This window comes from Aphelocoma coerulescens, chromosome 19 (assembly GCF_041296385.1).
Source record: "Aphelocoma coerulescens isolate FSJ_1873_10779 chromosome 19, UR_Acoe_1.0, whole genome shotgun sequence".
NCBI lineage: Eukaryota > Metazoa > Chordata > Aves > Passeriformes > Corvidae > Aphelocoma > Aphelocoma coerulescens.
Window position 1 is genome coordinate 4,250,900 of NC_091032.1, and position 18,373 is coordinate 4,269,272.

The 18,373-nt window shown below is 44.8% G+C and overlaps 1 protein-coding gene across 7 annotated transcripts in view; it reads left to right on the forward strand.

Annotated features, from left to right (window-relative positions):
* COL26A1 (collagen type XXVI alpha 1 chain) overlaps positions 1–18,373 on the forward strand; it is a 167,202-nt gene that overhangs the window by 9,751 nt on the left and 139,078 nt on the right. For all 7 annotated transcript variants that reach the window (XM_069033617.1, XM_069033615.1, XM_069033618.1 and 4 more), the window contains exon 2: positions 15,442–15,564. In XM_069033617.1, coding sequence (XP_068889718.1) covers positions 15,442–15,564 — 123 coding nt within the window. The remainder of the gene's footprint in view (positions 1–15,441; positions 15,565–18,373) is intronic.

Here is an 18,373-nt window from a genome sequence, read left to right on the forward strand (position 1 = left end):
CTCTTACAGAATAGAGGTCATTGTGCTCCCTGTTTACTGCACCCCTCTGAGTCTGGATGACTGAAATTGGTCTTTGGGAATAAGTCTCTGCCTGAGCTCTGCAGACAAGGATTAGTTTGAAGGGGATGCTGAGGGGTGGGAGAGGGAAGTGCTGAGCAAGACAGACTGGATTGACCAGCAGCAGAGGGCTGGGTGATGGCACAGCCTGAGGGGCTTTCCTGTCCCCAGGGTGGTTTTTGGGAGCCTGGATGTGGGACATACCTTTAGAAGCAGCACTGACCTGCGGGGCTCAGGACACAAATACCTGTGGCAATGGGTGTGACCCACAAGCACCAGCCTTGGAGCAAAGGCAGCTTTGGGCTGTGATGCTGCAAACTTTTCCTGTTCCTATCTGAAGTACAGCAGAGAGCAAAAAGGCAAGTTGGCTCTGTAGGATGTTACAGTGCTTGGCTTAATGCAGCTGTAAATCAGCATAACCTGCAGCAAAAGCTTTAGTCTCCCTGCAGTGTATTTCAGGATACAACACTGAGCCAAAGGGTTTAAACTATCACACAGTAAAATGCTGTCTCTGGGGCAGCTGTTACTGGAAGTCACTAATGTATATCACAAATGATACAAAAATTTTGGATTACAGAGTGATAGGAATTCTTAGGCTGTCGGCCTGTGGATAAGCTTTGAATGAGTGTGCATTGCAAGCAGAAATAATAGGATCTCATATTGCCAAGCACTAGAAAAATACTTGAGGCCTGATACTGTAATTAAAAGTCTGCTAAAACCCTTGCAAGACCTCTGCAACCAAACCCATTGGAAATTTATTTCAAGAACCGCAGCAACATACTAATTTTCTTGGGTAATGTCCTTTGAAACAATCAAGCTCTCTAATTATGTCTGTCAGGCCTTGCCAAGTGGTTCTTGGCATCTGAACCAGAATGTTTTCAAAGTAGCTTCTGCAAATGACTGTGGAATTTTGCTGAAGGTAAACTTTCAGCTCCCAGGTACCATTTGGAGAAGCAGCTGCATAACTTTTAGTAAGGTTATGGTGAAGCTGTGTATCTCTACAGTGGCTGGGAAGAAAGGTGAGAAAAGTGGGAATGTGGAAATTACAGGAATCATCCCAGCTTGTCTCTTGAATTGAATGCAGCTAGAAACAGGGTTGATTTGTGCTGGACATTTCAGCTGGTGTCCTGGCTGAGCCTGGGAGTCATCTTGTGCTGCCTGTGTCTGGGTGATGGATTGGATCCCAGCATCCCTGAGGAGGCAAGGTTGGCATTGCAGGGCATTTCCATGAGCTCTGATGTCTGGGGGTGGTTTGGGTTTTTTTGTTGTTGTTGGTTGGTTGGATTTTTTTAACCAACCAGCCAAAAAAACCCACCACAAAGACCAACACCAACCCCTACACAAACATTTGACTGGAATCACTCACTTCACACAGGCTTGTGGCTCAAATGTTGCCAGTAACAGCTGGATAGGTGAACAGGCTGTTCCTGTGGACATACCTACAGCAAGGGGAACCAGTTCAAGAGTTGTTCTGTCACTTTGTGCTCTGAGGTTCTACCAACATTTTGGATTTGTGTGTGAAGTGGTTTCAAGTAAAACTCAAGCCATTTTTTCCTGCTGGGACGTGAGTCTGTCACAGCTGTTTAATGTGATGTTCAGCACTGCAGTGTTTGTATATCCCCCTACAGCTCCTTAGAAATGGCTCAAGCGAGTGCTGTGGCCATGGCAGCTGCTGGCTTTGCTTTCAGGGTGGCTGAATCTGGTACTATCCTTTGCTGAGACAATGCATGGAAAAATTTCTCCAAACTGTAGTGAAAGGTGTAGGGAAAACCTCTCATGGATGTTTGTACGAGGGAGAAAAAACCACAAACAAGTTTGAGCTGTGGCGTGTGAAGGCTGTTTGTGTACATACTTAGTGCAGTAATAAACACAGATTGTTACTGTCTGTCACTCACATGTTTGCTGGTTTGCCCTCAGCCAGTAAAGCAGCAGTAAGATGTTCTTCCCAAATTACGAAAAAGGTACCAGAAATAACAGAGTAACTGTCACCCGTTGATAAAATTCAGGTCATAACTGCTTGTTTTAATGAAACTTTTATCTTCCACGCTGTTTGTGTCACTCTTCATCCTCTGATGGAAGAAATGTGTGTAAACAGAAAAAGAGGAAAAAAAGTTAATCTCTCTTTAATGATTTTGCCTTGAATTTGCTCCAAGCTTTTGTAAGTATTGTATGTTTAATGTCTTTAGTGTCAGCCACTGGTTTGCACACACAGACCAAGACCCTCTCACCAATAACTCCAGACATTCCCACTCCCAGCAGAATGATGAGGGATGCCTGTGAAGCCTTTGCTTTAGGAGTTTGGTTCATTTGTGAGCATCAGTTTGTATGTACCCTCACCAATTTGTGGTTAAAATGCTTTATGTTGTGGGGTTTTGCATTTTGCCATGGTGGAGCAGTTTGTTTGCTCTGCCCTTTTGCATTGGCAGGTAACTTTTAACTTAAACCACCACCAAAGAAACCCTACAAACCCCCATCTAATGGAGTTTGCTGTACAATTGTGCACAGAACAGGGCAGGAATTTTTCTGACCAAATGCCTGTATCTCTCCTTCAGACCTCCTGCTGTCCCCTCTCTTGCTCAGTGCTGCTTTCTCCCCGTCCGATTTCCCACGTGTGTACTCGGGAATGTTTCAAGGCAGTGTTATCATTCCTAAGGAATCTACTGTGCGTGCACAGGCTATGGAGGGGTTTTTTTTCAGCTGTTATTACTTGGCCAAATCAAACCCATTTTCCACCTGGATACCGAAATGTAGATCTCCTCCCTTCCAAACAGAGGCTTCCAAAGCACTGAGGCACTAAAGCGGTTTCTTAGATTGCTCAAGAATTTTTTAATAACAGAGAAAGGTGTTAGTGTTTCCGTTCACAAGAGAAAGGCTTTCTTTTTTTAAGCTCTTTTTATTTCTAATGAACAAACTGGGTTGCAGCAGGGTTTAAAAGAATACAAATAATTGTTCTTGGCTAGAAATGAGGTATGGTGACTGCTTCCAAAACCAGTGAAAGCTTAGGAAGTTGTGTTAAAAGCAGAACAAACCTTTTACATCGAAAATAGGTAGGTAGAGCATTTAGTTTCTTGCTGTCTCTTTACAGTCTGTCTGTGGACAGATATCAAAGTGCAGGGGGTTCTGTGTGATTAAAACACACCACCTGCTGAAGAGTGAGTTTAAAACTTGATGAGGGAACACTGGGTGCTCACTAGCAGGGGTTTGGGACTACTGTGTGCAAAGAGCTGATGCTATGGGGTTATTTTTTATGGCTTTGGGCAGGTGCAGTCAGGAGAGTGTAAGAGTGGGAGTGTGGAGGAAGGTGAAAAGGAGGCTGCTGGTGCAGCAGGTTGTTGTGCCTGGAACTGCCTCATCCAGGACATGCTGGAGTTGCAGGGAGATTTCCATGAGGCCTCTACTTAGTGCAGAGGAGGCTCTTTGGAAGGTCTGGGGAGGTGTTCTAGAGCAATTAACTTCATTTAGATGGGCACTGGGAATTACTGGCTTGAGAGGGAGGCAAGAGAGGGAAATATATGATAAGCTAACCACCCATGGATGTGGACTTGTGTTTGTAAAGGCTGTTGCTAGTTTCTACACTAATGGTGGTTTTTAAGAGCTTTAGCCTGTGCAAGTTGGAATTTATTAACCTTAAAGCTATTGATAGACCCTCCTGCCTTAGCTCAGTTTCTGATCTTGCGCTCAATATGCCCTTGGATCAAAACTGGCTGTTGTAAAGGGCAAACTCAGTTCTCTGATCACAGAACAGATCTCAATTCTGATGTTCCTACTTCCCTACACATGCAACTCCCATGGGTGTGACTGGAACAATAGGATTATTTTCCAAATTATTTTTTATTGTAGTAACGCCCAGGACAGCCTTGTGCCAGACATGGCAGACATGGAATAAAAAGTTTTCAATTTAAATAGCAAATTAACACACAGGCTTTGGGGTTTGTTTTTCAGGCTGATTAACACTTTGAATACCCAGGCAGAGAGGTTTTCCAAGACTTTGTTTTCACTGAACTGGGTCTTATGTGGCTCATCCTGGGGATCTCTGAGCTGAGCTGGGGGTAACAACCTGATTTATCTACTGCACACAACACAGCCTAATGTTCAGATGACCTGGCACATTGGTAGAGCAGTTACTGGAGGAAAGTGCTTTGCTCTTGAGGTACTGGTCATGTTAGTGGGGTACAGCTGTCCCCAAAAGCATCTTCCTGGAGCACCAGCAGGAGTCTTGTCTCAGGCCTGGTGCAAATGCTGGCTCAGGGGCACCTGAGCTTCAGCTGCCTCACTGAACACAAGTGGCTAATATGAGAAATCTAAAACGAAGAGGAGAAATTATTGATCTCAAAGCGAAATAAGAAGATGGATTTGTCTAGACTGTCCTATTGTTTCTAATCACCTCTTCCAGCAGAGGAAACGTTAGAAAACTGTAGGGTTTTCTTGCACTTGAGGAAAGGCTGTTCCCTTGGTGGTTTCAGTGGGGTTGTTGTCACATCTGGCTCTTTGAAAGTCACCTGAACCAGGAGTGATATGCAATACAGCTGAGCCTGCACACCTGCTGCAGCTTCACTCTGGAAGAGGTGCCTTTGGCTCATGAAATCCTGTTCCCAACAATGATGGGCAACCACACACTAGGTCACTCCTTAGGAAAGTCTGCTGTGTAATCCCTTGTGCACCAGAGCCCACAAATTCCTTTACAAGTCACTGACCAAATGGAAGACCTAGGCTGAAACAATTGTAATGTCCCACAGGAAAAGAGAAGGGGGCACGAGGAAGAAGTGTTGCTAGAGGAGTTGTGGGTTCAGTTTTCCTGACACATCTGTTTGTGCAGCTATTTCCAGTTGCATCCTAAGACTTGTGAATCTGAAGGTGATACTTTGATCTGGTTTTTGATACCTTTTGGGGTTCACTGCTCTGAGTTTGAAAACCATAAGGAAAACACATCTGCATTCCCTTAAAGAGAAAGCGATGTGCTGTCTGCAGGATCTCTACCTATCTTTTTCTTTCTAGCTATCAAAAGGATGTCCCTGTCTCCAGTGGCAGCAATATCCCAAATGTTCAGCTCCAGGAAAGACCCAAAACATGCATATTACCTGAACAGATTAACATCATGCAATAGTAGGAAGCAATGACTTGATCATGCCATCCTGATTTTTTCTTTTGATACACTCAGCTCTGTCCTTTTGACATTGCCTTTTGTTCTTGCTGTAGTTTGTGGTTTTTGGTGCTGGTATAATGCTAATGAAAAACACTGCTTCATTTGGGCCAAGTGCCTGTGTTCCTGTCATGCATGTGGCATTCATTGCTGCTGGTAAGTGCTGGGAGTTTGGCACCAGAGGGCTGAATGGGAGGCACAAAGATGCTCTGTTGTCTGTACAGAGCTCTATAAGCAAAAAACCAAAACAAATTTGGGAGCAGGCCCTGTCCAATCCCTGCAGACTGGCTGGTGAGGCAGATACAGGCTCTGTAGGGCAAAGTGTGTGACTTAAGGAGATGCTGGATCCAGAAGGAGCCTGATTTGTCCCTTTTGGAGGAGTGAATTGTGCAAAGTGTTTTGTTACAGTGTAATGTGGCAAGGGGAATTACAGACAGCTATGGGCACTGCCTTTGTGGATGGTGGAGGAGCAGCTGTAGCCACGACAGGAGCAGCAGTAAAGTACAGGATGCTCTGACAGGGTCAGTGACTCCTTATACCAGTTTGCCCAATGTTTTCCTCTCTGCAAAGGTTTTGAGGACAAGCAGGTGTGTGTCAGTGCCCCGTTCTTCTACTTCAAGTTTGCACTCTACCTCTTGCTACTTCAAAGTTAGATTTTAAATCTGAATGGATTTTTGTGAACGTAGATGTACTGACTTTTATCAAAGTTAGTCTGATGCTATTAATGAGGATCAGGGTCACTGCCTCAGCTTAGTCAGTTCTAGATCAGACCCTCAGAGTAGGACACAGACAACAAGTACCAAATGTAGACTTTGACCACAGGGATCTGTTTCAGACAAATAGTTGGTGTGCCAAATCCCAGCTCTCTACTTTCAATCAAGCTAGTAAGGATTTTTTTCTTCCATGATCCCACCCCTCCTTTCAAGGTTAGGCTTTTTAGGAATGAACAAACCAATACTCTGGATGTATTCACAGTATGGAGGTGTTAGACCTATCTACAACCATATTATCCAGCTGTGCAAAAATGTTTAGACTCAGGTTCTTCTTTTGAAAGGCTTTAATTCAAGCAGCTTTTATGTTGCAAAAATGACATACTTGGTTGTAATTGTGCATGATTTCCATGCTGCATGGATATCAAATGCCAAATTCCATCAAGTCAGTCTAATTTAACAAAGACAGATTCCATGGATTTTTTTGTACATTTCCTCTTTCCTCCCTCTGTGAATGCTGGAAACTACTGTCTTCTCATTGATTGTGATAAGTTCAGGGGAGGGAGCAGCAAAACATTTCAGTGCGTAAAAGAATGTCTGTAAAAGCAAAGAACTTCAAAGGAGTGAACCCCCTTTTATTGCTGAGCACTCAGTCATGGACTAACTTCTTTCATTTCCATGCTGAAGGTAATTATGGTTCAGGTCAACCATATTTAGGGTTTGATTCAGCTGGAACGTGTCACTGGCAAACTGAGGGGAGATGGGTGCTGGGTATAAACCAGAGGGACTGGAGGAATATTCCTTGTGTCTTCTCAGCTGTCTGCCCCTATGCACACACAGGCAGGTATACAGGTACTGAGGGGCATGTTCTGGATGTGATCAGTTTGTTTCTGATACTACCTCCCTGATCAATGTTTAAATCTTCATCTGCCTCTGTTCTGTTGATGTCATGAAGATTTTTTGTCTTTTCTTTTTGACCCCTGTTATACCTTTTACAACTTCTGTATTCCTAGTGCTTTTTGCCTACATTCTTGGCCTTGTTTGTTCAGCTCTGAAACTCAACAGTTTAGAAGCTTCATAGCTAGGGATCAGTGTGCCCCAGACCCCAAGGTCCTCTCCAGAACACATTCTGTAAACTAAGATAGAACCATCCAGGAGAAGGTTCCTTGGGGAGGGGGGGGCTCATTCGAGCGTCTCATTGGGGATTTTTTGATAGATATGCTAATTAGTAACACCTATAATGATATAGCAGATCTTTTGGGGCTGTGCATTTCGGTGCATTCGACCTGGATGTGGTGCATCTAAGGATCCTTAAAATAAATACCAAGGTAAAATCCCTTTTTCCCTTCTAACCATGTTTGATTCTTGATTTTAAGACCAGGAAAAGGCATCACTATCCTGCATTAATGTCAGTGCTGATGCTCTACAAGTGATTCAAGTGTATGTAACAGGTGAGTGTTCTCATCTTCACAGCCCCTCCTGCAGTAGCTGCAGCAGCTGGAAGGTGCCTTGTGAATGAGTTTGAAAGTTAGAAGAAAAGAGGAATGTTCTCATGGCTGAAGGAGCTGAATGTGGCTCTGGGGAGCTGGATTCCCTCCCTGTCTCTGAAGAAGAGTTGCACACGTGTTCCATAGTATTTAGCTATTCTGCTTCTAGGTGTTTAATAATAATAAGAGAGAGGGCTTCCCCTAGCCCATGTAACTTCAGTGGCTGCAGGAGGACAAGGTAAAATCTTGTGCAGTTTCCTATGGATTGAAGAAAGCTCACCCCTTGAGGTCGTGCTTTTTGCAGGGTCATCCCTGCACAAAACAAAGCAAGGAAATTACATGTGCTTGGCTGCAGAACTTGCTAAAGATTGAGGCTGTTGTGCAGACTGAACTGTGTTTTCCACCTAAGGTAAAGATTTCTCTAGGACTAAACTCCCTCCAGCAGGCTCTGATAATCCACTTTGTGTGGGAAAACTTAAGGCTCTTCTTGGCAAGTGAGTATTTGAAGTGCACTAAGCACAGAACATATTGCTCCCCTGGGGAAGGGTTATGCTATTGGGAGGTTCCTAGATAAATTGTCCCATCTTACTCTGCTAGCCAGAACTTATTTTTATGGCCACTTTGTTCAGACTCTTATTGTGGGGGTGGAGTGGTGGTGTGTGCAGAGAGATTGGAGTTCCTTCCAATCTTTGTCTGACCAGCATAGTGGAGTGGGAGACCTGGAACTTGTCTTGTTCTTATTTGTGCCTCTGGCTCTCTGCTGCTTCAAATGGCTGCTGCTGTCTGGCTTCAGAAATACCAGCAGCCTTCCAGTTTTATTCCTTTCCCAAAATGAATGGGCTGTTACAAAGATTTTTCTCCCTTTTTCACAGGAGTCAGGGTAACCTCTATTAGTGACTATGAAGTGCTCAGAGGGAGTAAGGCATGCGTAAAACATCAATATTGACAACAAGATTACTGTGGCTTGTCATGGCTTCTGACTTGCAGGCCTCTTAAAACTTTGTAATGGAGGAGCAGAATCTGCTTTGAGCTGAACTCTGCCATCATAAGCTTGTGTACAGCCAGCCCCTCGCCCCTGCCAGGTGGTCTTTCATGGATTCCTTAGCAATGGTCCATCTATCTACAGGCCTGAATCAATCCATCAACTCTGAACATTCCAAGATTGTGGAGACTGCTGGTTATAATTGAATTTTGTAGCTGGCTCTGCTGGACAACGAGCTGGATGACAGCCTTGATCCTAAAACCTAGTTACCTGGGGAGAGCATGAATACAGCCAAGAACAGGGGAATCTTAAGCCCAACTTGGCTTTTATCTGAGCTTTCCAGTAACATGTGATGGGATTGTTTCCTCTTTAGGCAGGTCACAGTAGTAAAGAGTAATCTGGTCACAGCCAACTGAATTAGCTGGTAAACTTGATCCTGATGAGAGTCAAAGCACATTCAGGGAGGTGTGTATTTGTGAATGAGAAAGGAATAATGCAGTTTTATAGAACTGGATGGTTCAGGAAGAGATACCCCAGAGAGCCTGGCAGACTTTGAATCTGGATTGGCACGTAGGGGGCAACTTCTGCTCCTGGCCTCAGGGGAATATATAAATAACTAACCCCTTGTAATGGTGGGCTCCAGCACACAGTGTATGGATTGCTGTTCTGGCAGAGCAAATGGGATGCTGTACTATTTACACAGAGAAAAGGGCACAGTTTGCTTTCATTGAGTCAGAACAGCAACTTTTTCCCAGTGAAAGTCAGTGACCTTCTGATTTTATTGAAATTCCTTTCTAGGATTGCAGGGAAATTGATAGCTCCAGTGAAAAATGTTATGAGGAAACTTGGGGAAATCTATCTAGCTATCAAAACACTCCTACTGTTTTCTGTGCCCTAAATGTTGATCTCTGCTAAGTATAACACACAGTGTGTTATCCTTATGGAAACAAAAAGATAATTCAGTGCAGTTGTTTACACAGGACAAAGCTTTAGGGCAAGTCACAAGCATCAGAAATGCCAACCTCACTGCGAGAGTTCTGTGATATTTATTGAGAGTGGGGAGGGTCAGTTTGTGCCCAAACACATGGAACAGGTGCTGATGAAACAACCCTGCATATTAAGCATTCCCCCCACTCCCAGAATGAATTCCCTTCCTTCTGGCTTGTCCACTTAAGTCTCTACCAAACCCACACCACAGCTCCGTTTTTTCGGGAGCTGGAGCCGAGTCCTTCAGTCCAGAGAGAGCACCATCCCACAGGTGCCGTGTGGGAGGTGGTGCCTGCTGTCGGTCTGTCCTTAGCAAGGCACGGCAGCTGTCAGTCAGTCCTTAGCAGGGCACGGCAGCCCTGGCTTTGTGTGTGGAGCCGAACTGTCACCCCATCGAAAGAGGTGATTAAGCAAGAATGCAGCCGCTTTCATCCCGATTCACCGGCTGCTTGCTGAGTCCTGATCAGTTCAGCCCGGTGGTTCTAACACTGCTCAGTTTGTGATCCCTTCTCCAGTGAAATGGAGCCAGCTAACAGCCAGGTGGCTTTTCTCTTGTGAACCACCTGGAACGTCCTCCAGGGATTCCCAGGACGCAGAGAAGCTTGGGGAAAAGCCAGCAGTTTGGACTAGGAAAGAAGCAAACGCTGCTTTTGGGGATGGCTCTGTGAGTGTGTTGTGGTGTGAGTGTTTCTAAGCATTCATGGGGGAGGGAGGGATGGATGGAGGGATGGATGGATGGAGAGATCCTTTATGCACCCCGTGGGCTTAGGAAACAGTACTGTGCAAATCCCAATGGTGAGAAGGGAGGGAAGATGAAGCTTCCTCCTCAGTGTCTTCCCATCCATGAAATGATTGCTCTAACGCAGTCATGCTATCCAGGAATTAAGCTTTGATATGTGAGTATGTGGCTCTTCTGGAGCCTACAGTATTTTAGCTTGGTTATCTGTTACCTTACACTTCTCCACCCTCTGCAGTCCCTTTTCTTTCTCACTGGTGGATGACAGGCTGTAAAGACATCCAGAATCTCCAGAGGTGAGCTGTGAGTCCAAATAAGCTTCTGCTGAGGGGTGCAGAAGGTTCAGAAATTCAGTGGGGTGCAGGTATGGCTCTGTCTCTGGTGGCTGCCTGTGGAAGCAAACTGCAGCTCCAGCTTTCTGTGTGAACCCAGATGCCCTGGGAGATCCTCTCAGGCTGTTCCCCATGTGCTCTGGAAGGTGAGAATTTTTTGTGTCCTCCAGTGTCCAGGTGCCTGAAGCTGGGTCAGCAGAGAGCAGGCACCTCTCAGCATCTGCTGAGGGAGGGATCAATTTAAGCTCCAAACAGGAGTGTGCAGAGTATCTCCAAGTGGAAGCAAACTATTGATTTTGTTGTTCCATTTAGCCTGAAGGGTCCACAGTGACATCCTGAACCTACACAGTAAATATGATGAGATATCTGCTGGCATCAACACCCGTATTCCCTCTGGAAAAACACGTTGTCAGCCGTGATCAAGACGTGAGGTCTCGGTCTGTAGCCCCAGAAGGAAACTGTCTAAATCTGCAGATCCTCTGTTGTGGGTGAAAGTCTTGCAAGAATTAAATAGGGTGTGAGAGGAGGGGGTGTTTCTTTGGAAACAGCTGGAAGAAATGGACCAAGTGAAACTCCTCTCTCTAAGCAAGGACCAGTTCCATGGGATGCTGCAGAACCTCACACTAAATATGCTGGTCATAAGCATGCATGAGATCCTAAAGGAGCTGCTCTTTGGATTATTTTGTTTGCTTGGTTGGAATATTCTTTTTGAATAAGCAGCAATATATTCTCTGCCATCCTGGATGCGTGCCAGTAAAAGTCCTAAACCTTCCTTTCTAGCATCTGTGTGTAATATAAAGGGTCATTTATAATCTCTGTAAGCCATGATGAGGCCTTTCGTCACGTTGTCTGAAGCCTGCTTGCATTCTAGAGGCTGTTCTTGCTGACTTTTGGCTTGCAAAGAGAAGTCTTGGGATGGTTTTGTCTGTCTGTCTTCTTTCTGCTGTAATCACTGTGCTATTTTATCTACAGTGAATTCCAAGCTGGATATCCTAATGCATCCTTGACCAGCTGTGTTCCTGGTTTTTTCTCACCTGCTTGTGTGCCACAGTAAAAAATCCCTGAAAGTTGTATTTGTAGGAAAATTATGCTATCTATGGGAAGGCAAGAGTGTGATGTACCTTTCACTCCTGGCTGTGGGTACCTTTGTAACCAAACTCTCCCTCCTGTTGGTAAAGAGAGAAGCTGGAGAAATCTGTGTTCACATTTGATTAGCTGAGTATCTTTGGGGTCTGACCTTGTTTTATTTATGCCCACACTGGTGTTTCTGCTTTTGAGATGAGGTGGTAAGTGTGGTACTTTATCACTGTCACTGCTCTCTCTGTGCTCCTGCTCAGGAAGGTGAAACGTTGTCCCTGGATTTGAGTGAAGGATCTGTTACCCTGCCATGAGCTGTCAGTCCTGTTCAGCCTGGCAAACGCAGGTGATGGCTTCAGGCAAGGAAAGCAGTGGATGGAGAACCTCGGGGAACTTCTCACTTCCTGTAGTGATTGATTCCTTTTATAACCGGTCCCTGTCAGGTCATGTGAAGAAATGAACCTGGGAAGGTGTTGGGTTTCTCCCCACCCAAATGTGCTGTAGAATGGGAGCAGCCTTTATCTTCAACTGCTGCCCAAGGCTCTGTCATGAGGTTGTACCAAGTTCTGTTCAGCACCTCTCACTTCCATGAAAGGCTGTTCCCAGGCAGGAATTACAACCTGACTGCCGAATTCCTGGGACTTGCAAGGGGATATGTGTACCTGCTCTACTTGGTCCTTGGAATAAGTTGTTAAAAATGTGAGACCTACTCAGATAACAGCAGTTTGGGGCTTGTTTGGAAAGAAAATCTATGCATTGCAGCAGCACCCACTGAACAGAAACCCTGGCAGAATCAGCTCTGTATGTAGCTTAGAATAATCAACATTTCTTGCAGTTTTTGACATAGGCAGCCTGCACAGTGCCACCTCCAGAGCCACACATGCAGTGCCAGACTCCCAAGCTAATTGAAAATAATCCTTGAAGGAGCAAGATGACATTAAATTTGTGTCTATGCAAGGGAAGGCATAGAGAGTAATGATTAGTTTCCAATTTCTCCCTAAGAGTTGCAATTTTGAGCTGCCATTGTCTGTTAACAAGAGCAGATTGGCTCCCAGATTCCCTCTGGCAATTCCGGAGTCTGCCCCCATCACCTGCCTTTCTCTTCTGGGGTGTGTGGTGGTGTTTGCTTTCATTCACCTCATTTCCCTTCAGGAATATGAAACTGTGTATTTTCAGCATCAGATATGGAGGGTTTGTTCAGAGCGCAGTTGATTTTTATTTTTTTTCCCATCTGACACAGAAGTACCTTGTGTGTACTCAAGAAACCCAGCAAAACCAATAGTAGAGTAAAATAATCAGTGTAGGATGATCCATGCATCCTGTAAACAGCAATTCTTCCCAGCTGACTCTGGGAGAAGGCCAGAGGGACACATATACGAGCTACGTAACAGTTAAAGTGTAATGTGTAATTAAATATTTATTTGGATTTCATTGACAAGCCAGAAAAATGACCTTAACATGAGGGGAGGTACTCAAGTCCTTGATAATTATGCTCTGATTTGAAATGTTCAGTAACTATTCTGAATTTGTTTCCAGTATTTATGGGCCTTCATGCTCTGTTACATGTTGCTAGTGTGGATACTGCTGCTTCCTTCCTCTCCTGTGGTGGGAACAATTCCTTTACTCCTCACATCTTAATAAGAAGTTTTGGTTTTCATGATTTCAGGACACATTATTCTGTTACATGTTGCTAGTGTGGATACTGCTGCTTCCTTCCTCTCCTGTGGTGGGAACAATTCCTTTACTCCTCACATCTTAATAAGAAGTTTTGGTTTTCATGATTTCAGGACACATTATTCTGCCATTATCCTGGCAGGTTCTGTGCATGTGCAGGTTGTTTTACATGACATGAAATGCTTTGGCTCTGAGGCTCATGCACAGCTGCTGTCCTTCCCACAGCTGGAAGCACCAGGCTAAAAACATGTTTGGGGTAAATAATGCAGAGCTGTGGTTTTCCCAGCCCCTCTTGTTCTCCCCCTTTCTCGTGGCTGCTTTTCCTTCTGTGCTCAACTGGCTGTTCCCATGGCAGGAGGAGATATTACCCCTGTCTGGACAAACCCCATGACTAAAGCTTGGAGAGACCAAATGGCTGATTGCACCCAGTGTGCAAGTGAAATGAAAAGGAAAACTTTACCTTGAATTATCACAATTTCAGCCTTTAGCTCGTGTTGTTGTTTCTTCTGGCCCTGCTCCCTAAACTTTGTGTTTGTGTGAAGTTGTGTTGAGCCTGTTAAAGGATCTGATGTCATCGTGTGATCTGAAGCTTCATGAACTTTATGTTTTTCCCCCTTGTTTTGGACATCGGTTTGATGCTGCAGATGTTAATACAGACATTTGGATACTCGGGTATCTGATCCCTATTTATACACCACAGATCCCTGACAAATCTGAGACAAGTGGTTCTGTAAGACCTCCCTGCCCACCTGGGCTCACCTCAGGTCTGACCACAGTCCCCACTTGCTGATGAGGAATCACAGCGAGGTTTATGGGGAGCAGGAGCAGTGTTTCAGGGAAAGCTGCACGGCTGAGCCTTGTCCCTGCTGCCAGGCTCGTGGCCCTGGGCACAGAGCCACTCCTCCCTGGGTGTGCCAGCGTTCCCGGCCGGCTGTAGCCCAAGGGTCAGTGAGCAGCCCGCTGGCCCCATGTGGTCCTGGCATGTGTGCCTCCTATTCATGGAAATGGGAGCTATCCAGAGAGCAGGGATTCCTGTGGAGATGGGAGGGGAATGCAGAAAGGGGAGAAAAACAACAAATGATGTAAATGGCATGCTCTGGAGAAATCAAAGTGGCAGAGAGGAGGTGGTTTAGGGAAGGAGAAGGGAATGGGCAGGTGCATTGCCACTGTGCAAGCAGTTTGATTTTTGGTGTGCAAGGCTGGGGAGTCGCTGTGGTGCTTGAAGGGATCTGTTCTATTGAGGCCTCTTGCTTTAAGATAGATGAGGAGCCAGGACTCCTCTGGTTCAGCAGGGAATGTTACACAAGCACTGGGTGTGTTTTAGAGCACAAACTGGTGTCTCCACTTCCCACAGTGACCCCAGTTCTGATCCTCAGTCAGTAGGAAAGCGACTCTCAAACCTGTTCACTACACTGATGTACAAAAGCATCACAAAACATTCCACACCAAAATATTCACAAAAACATGAACCAGGATTTGGCAAAGATGAGCAATGAGTGCAAGGGGGAAATGAAAATAACCTTTTTTGTACCCCCTCAGACATGTAACTGGAACCTAAAATATTTTATTTTTCAGACAAGGTCCCTGAAAGCGCTCTAGGTCCAGATTCCCTGTGCTGAAAATGCAGTTCCTTCTGTCTCATACACCTTGCAGTGAGGGGTCTGTCTCTCTCTTATTTTCTTGTGAGACACTTGTCCCTTCCTCCCCTGCATTTTCCCTTGCCCATTTTTAGGCTGTAACCTCAGCAGGACAACAACAGAACTTGTTCAGCACCCAGCGTGTTCGAGTCCTGCTGACAGAGAACTCCACCACACCAAAAAGCAGAATTTTCCAACTCTGCTGTTGTTCAGAATGGTGGGAGGCTGGGGAATGATACCATAAGAAGCAGGATGGAATTAAGACCAGTACAATGGGAGCTGACTATCAGGAGATTTGGAACACTTCTTTTTTTTCCTCAAGTCCTATTGTTTCTGATAAGTCAGAACTAAATTATGCACTGTAAAACCCTGGTCTCTGACAACCAAGCAAGAGGCAAAACTGAATCTGTGGTTCAGGTTGGCAGAAGCTGGGAATCTTTCTGCAGCTATTAGAAGGAGAGGGTGGGGTGAGAAGTGAAGACTGCAAGTTAGCCTGGCTATGGCTGGCAGAAGAAACCACCCCATGCCAGATAACTTGGCCTGTTTTTACTGCAGTCTGGTGTGTGTTGGTTCACTGGCTGTCTTACTGGGGCTGATTAGTGTGTGTCCTTTCTCTCTGCAGGCACTGGTGTCACTACACGGTCACAAGGACAGTCTCCTGCCAGGTGCAGAACGGGTCAGAAACGGTGATCCAGAGAGTTTATCAGAGCTGCCGGTGGCCAGGACCTTGTGCCAACTTAGTGAGGTAAAAATCTTCATGTCTCATGTTGCCCAAACCTTCCTGCCCTTCCCCTTTGGTTGCTGGTGAGTACTGCAGAGAGGGCTGAGATCAGAGGGTCAGCTGGGATATCCTGCTTTGGGGTGCTGTGACTGAAGAATGCCACTGGTGATAACTGCAGGGTAGTCACAGGTGAAGGTAAGTGTAGCATTGTTTCCCATTTTAGGAACTCTCAAAACACAGAGAGAGTCTAGTTTAGAAAGGAGATATTGTTTATTCTGTGCCAGGTGGAGGTTTCCACAAATCAAGCACACCGAGGGGTAAAATACTACATCTTTTATAGAGGAAAGTTTACATGAACCCACCTATCTAATATCCATTCTCCACCTACCTAATGCCTATTTATTTGGGTGATATAATCTCACACAAGTTGCTTGAAACACAAAGTTCTTTTCTTCATTAAGCAACTTCTATTGTAGAAGTTATGTGACAACATCAGTTACATTTACAAAAGGGGAGAAAATTCAGCCTGGGGACAGATAGTTCAATTTAAGGACATCAGTATTAGGACAAGTTATGGGGAACAGTTTAGCTCAGGCTGCAGTGCCTGTTTGTGCTTCTCCACACAGGAGGCTGCTGCTGGTCAGGCATGAAAGCAGATAAATGTTCAGTGTGACTGACCAGGGTGAGCAGAGGTGCTGGATCAATGGTTCTGTGTGACTTGTTGGTATCAAATCCCTGTACTCAGGGTTGTAGTGGTAATATTGATCACATACACTGGAAAGCTGTGATCAAATCCCTTATAGGCCATGAGGGACAAAGGTATGTGCCCTGGATCTTTCAGAGTGGAGTTTCTTCAGACTTCCTGGATCTCAATACCCTTTACAGACATGTTAAAACAGAATGTCCTCTCCTCAGACGAGAAACAAAGCTTACAAACAGCTACATGTCAGAAACTTGTCCTGAGCCTGCTTTGCCTTTCGATCATTTATAGTCTTGGAACCTACATTTAAGAAGGAAAAAAAGTGTGAAATAACTGTCCCCAGCTACCACCTTTCAGTAAAATGTCTTTGCATTGTTAAGCTTTGCCTTCTCTGAAAGACATTCTCAGAGCAGAACAGTGTTACCCACCCATCTGGGAATTGGGGCAGAAAAGCCATTGTGCTCTACATTTGCACCTAGCTTCTAAAAACAATTTCCCAAGTAGACAAGCCATAACTTAGTTCACAGAGCTCACTCATTTTATTGTTATTGTTACCAATTCACCCACAGGGGTGAGGTCCTCCTGTAGTTGATAACCTGGCCAGAAGGTGATTGAACTGCAGGCTGAGACCCACCTCCCTGTTCTTGTGACACTTCATCTGGAATTCACATTTTGCTGTTCATGGGGCTGTTCCCATAGTTGGTTCTCTAGTTTCCACTTGGCCAGTGGTCAGTCTCAGTTTTTTTACTTGTAATATATCTGCTTTGGTGTCTCTTTGGTCTTTATGCAAGGCTGTGGTTGAAACACTTCATATTTTACGCTGTCATGACCAAACTTCTGTTGAAGCTTTTTAATTTCCCAGGCTTTTTAGGCACATAATTGTCATTAGAAACTTGTGAGCTTTCACCTTGTCTTCTAAACTTGCCAAAAATCTTACTTATTTTTCGTTGTTAACACAACTGGAATTTCCTAAGTACCAAACATTTGATCATGTTATTAGTAAAAATTCTTTCTGTGGGCCCCTGCAGTTGATTGATGCCATTGATTCTTACATTAACCCAGAGACTTTAGGAGTAGTGTGTGCTGTTGTGACATTGTTCATGGAACATTTTCAGTTTCAAATGTAGTTTGGTTTGTTTGCCTGATGAGTCCAATTGTTTGAAGACAATGCAGAACAGCAGCAGACATCTCAATTTTTCTTTCTGTGTGAAAATATCATGGAAAGAAGCTGGGGTTATTAAATATTCAAGATCTCAGCTGGTGAAAGCTCAGCTAACAGGAGCTGCATTTTTGGAAGATGATCACTGTGGAGAAACCTTCCAGAGGAGATGGGGGGACATCAGTGCTCTGTTCCCTTTGAGTTGGGAGGAAATGCAGGACAAGAGGATGGAGCCCTTCCAGGGAAATGACTCTAATGTCTGTCCTCTAACCACACATGGTATGACATTCTTGCATAAAATAGAGAAAGACCCTGCACCTCTTTCCCAAGGACCTCTCAGAAAGCTGCTGACAAAATGCTGGAACCCACCCACCTATCATCAGAGGTAAAACTGGTTCCTGATCATTTCCCCTACTGCCACCATCTGAAAGGGAGAGCCCCAAGCTCGAATAAAAACAAAGGTGAATCCTCTGATTTCCTGAGAGCTGAATGGGCTGTTGGATAAGTTATCCCCAGCCAAGACATCTTTTATAAATGGCTGTTTGTTTTCAGCAGTGCACCTGACTTTGATAAGAGAATGAAAACCAGCTGCTGAGAACGATGGATCTTGTGCCATGTGACTACTGTGGACAATGTTTGGTACCCCTGAGCCAGGTTGTGTGGTTGAGGTGTTGCTTTCTGAGCACACAGCAGCCCAGCACTGTTTTGTTGCCAGCCCATAGGGATGCTTGAAGTGGCTTTCTTTTATCTTGGAGTCAAGCTGAAGTTCTGAAACTACTTTTTAAAAAAAATACTTTTTCCTTCTCTCTCACCAAAATGGGTACTGTCTTTTTAGGAAACACTGATCTCTCTCCTAATTCAGGTAAACACCATCTCCTGTTTTCAGATGAAAACTCCTTGTGTATAAAGGATAGCAATGAGAAAGACAGTTCCCAAAGTCACAAGGCAGTGTAGTGCCTTTTCTATTCAGCCCC